Here is a 3,122-nt window from a genome sequence, read left to right on the forward strand (position 1 = left end):
ACATGTGTTTTATAAGCTGTATGTACATGTAATTAGGTTTATAAGTAAAAGTCCAATATTATAAGTTAGTTTTGGGTACATGTATATGTACCCAGGGCTGACAAACTCTCTTTTCTGCTTGCTCATGTTTTGTCAATTGGAGATTTTAACAAAATGCCACCTTGGAAAACTTTGATGATATAAAAATGGGAGTATATCAATTTGTTTACATGGTAAGCAAACAATGTAAGTTTAACCAGACCCACACCGTATCTTGAAACTGATGTATCCTGGAGTATTTTTAGAGCCCTGAAATCTATCTGAACAACCTGTTTTTTTATAATGTATTTTTCTCGAAGGAATTTAAACAGCGGCTTATCTTAGGGGTCAATAGATTTTTACACTCAACCATTTACACTCAATGTTGAGTGTAAAGTGGCTTGAGTGTAAAAATCAACAATCAGGGGGTCAAATTACAATTTTACACTCAATACTCTTTAATTTTTAGAGTGCAAATATTTGAGTGCAATAAGAGGAGTGTAAAATTGTAAAAACCTCCCCCATAGTTAGAATTTTACACACAAGCTTTTTACCTACAATAAGGAGTGCAATTTTTTTGTAGGCAAAAATGTAAATACAAGGCCCAAAATATAATTTTGCACCCAACCAGCATTACACTCCATGAGAAGTGCAAAGCTCAGCAGTGCAAAGTTGCAATTTTCTACCCCCAAATTACAATTTTGCACTCTTGGCTTTTTACCTACAAGTCAAGACCCAAGATTTTACAAGTTTTTTTTAAGTTCAACGTACGTTAGATTTTTATGTGTTTGGGCCCTAATTTCCAAATCCAAAGGTGGGCGCTGTGATTACCATTTTCAGCAAAGACTCACTCTCAGACTAGTGACCTAGTCACTATGTTTTGGGATGTGTGGCTGTCTCTTGTGTTCACACTCTGGCCACTTGGTTCCACCACTTAATTGCCAAGTTACAATTCATCAACAAGGCGCCCATTCAACAAGTACCAACACAAAATACACAAACAAGATGACAGAGAAGTGAAATGTGACTCCCGCGCTTACAATTCACAATCATTGCCACAGGCAGTTGTATGCAACCACACAAGTAAACAAAATGAAAAGAAAACAGGCCAAGGCATTTGCGCCCATGAGAAATTGATACCCCTATTTTTTCTTCTTCCCCTTAGGCTTAGCCTTTGCTTTAGCCTTTGGTTGGGTCGCCTCATTTTTTGACCCTTTTGCTTGGTCTGCGCTAGGTTTGGTGGGACGCTTGAGATAAACACAAAGAGTTTGTCCAGGCTCAGTGGCTTCCACGGTGGTGGCTGTCGTACCATCATCATCCGGCATATCACCAAAAGTAAACGCTTGTCCCAGAGACAAGTCTTTGTCACGGAATAGACGACCTGATGAAAATCAAGAGGAAAAAGTTCATCATCAATAAGACGCGTTGTAAAAGGTTGAATCAGGCTCTCACCTGAAGTTGGCAACTCCACTCATTCATCAGCCACAACTTTCTTGGTTTGAAGGCCAGGTTTTGTCTTAATCTTTGCCGCTTTATTGAGGAAAATGATGTGGTAATCTCAATGTGGGCTTTCACGATCAGAAGGAAGAACTTAGCACTTACCAGCAAATGCTTCCTTGGCCTTGTTACTAACAAAGTTGTTTTCGAAGACCCGTTTGGCGTTGGATTTGGCCGGCATAGGACTCATTGGAGGTGGTAACTGGTATTCATTTGTATCTTCAATCATTTGATCATCAACCCCAACTAAGTCTTTGGCCAAAACAAAAGGGACATCACCCAGAGCATCCAGGTTCTTGTTGGTGATTTTGGCTATTCCAGCATCAATGACTTTCTGCTCGTCAGAGGTTGGTTTTCTTGCGTAGATGACCCAACTGGTGGACAGTTGGGCTCCTGCAATCAAGCTCAAATCGCATCCGATTAACTGGGCCCAACCATCATCTTTGCAATTGTCAAAGAACCATATACCACGTGCCCCATCAACATGCCTTACCAGCTTGCAACAATAATGGTTATAACACCAAAACCTGCGTGACATGATGTGATACTCGACATTGTGTAGCACCAAGACTTCAGGCCAGTCCATCTTGCCCATGAAAAAGGCACAATCGTCTGCTGTGAGGCCAGCTACTCCCTCGAGATTAAAATAAACATTGAGGGATGGTTAGAGAAATCCAAACAGGCACATTGGTACAAGCGAGGTACGTCAGCTGTTGGATCAGATTGGAGCACTGTGATATTGGCTTGTTTGTTATTGACTTGGGGGGAATGTTGTTGACGGTGGGTGGCCAGACAGGAAGGGCAGCATCAAGGGTTTTCCAAAAACAGGCCCTTGGTCTGCCACAAGTGTAGCAATTTGGCCACTTTGGAGTAGGGTAGGTTCACCTCATGAAGAATATTGTTAGTGATTGCAACAGTCGTTGTGGTGAGCAAGATCTCTACTTAAGCAAAAAATTTAAAAATTATGTGAAAATTCGAGTTTTTGGTCAAAGGCACTATTATTATTGAAGTTATTAGTAATCAAGGCTATCAAAGTTGATTTATAATCTTCATTTCATTATCTTTCAAATCATATATTTACATAAGTAATTGATAAGAACATTTAAGAGTAAAGAAAAATTCGAAAAGATCAATAAAAATAGTAAAAGAGTGAAAATCAAATTAGGAGAATTAGTAAGAGGAGATTTGAGGAAGAAGAACATTTAGTTTGGATCTTTAGGAATGGAAACTGTTATGAAAAGAATGGAAGAATAAGAAGAATATTAAGAAAGTTGAAGAAAAATTCGAAAATATGGGTATGAAAGTTTGGAAAATGGTTTTTAGCTTATTATTAGAAGAGATATTGGTTCAGGAAGGTTTTATTGTGAAAGAGAAGAATCACATTAGTCATCAGCAACTTTAATCATGAGGATTGATAAGGGAGGTGTGAAGTTATTCAAGAAAAGGGAAATTTCGAAGAAAGGTACTATGGTATTAATTCCTGTGTAGTGATGTCATTGATGGATTGATTGCGCCAAGAGTTTTTCAGAAGGATTTTGATGCTGTGTGATTGATTGGAGTGCTGTGGAATGATCTTTTGATAGAAGGAAAATCATTATTAGACGTGA

The 3,122-nt window shown here is 38.7% G+C and overlaps 1 protein-coding gene across 1 annotated transcript; it reads right to left on the reverse strand.

Moving 5' to 3' along the window:
- Positions 1 to 1,160: 1,160 nt before the first annotated feature.
- Positions 1,161 to 1,744, reverse strand: MELLADRAFT_105439 (uncharacterized protein; the record flags this gene model as incomplete). The annotated part of the gene is made up of 2 exons (XM_007408723.1): positions 1,161 to 1,399; positions 1,621 to 1,744. The coding sequence occupies 2 exons, from the start codon at positions 1,742 to 1,744 to the stop codon at positions 1,161 to 1,163; spliced, it is 363 nt and encodes a 120-aa protein (XP_007408785.1).
- Positions 1,745 to 3,122: the final 1,378 nt, after the last annotated feature.

Source organism: Melampsora larici-populina, assembly GCF_000204055.1.
Source record: "Melampsora larici-populina 98AG31 unplaced genomic scaffold MELLAscaffold_13, whole genome shotgun sequence".
In the NCBI taxonomy this organism is placed as follows: Eukaryota; Fungi; Basidiomycota; class Pucciniomycetes; order Pucciniales; family Melampsoraceae; genus Melampsora; species Melampsora laricis-populina.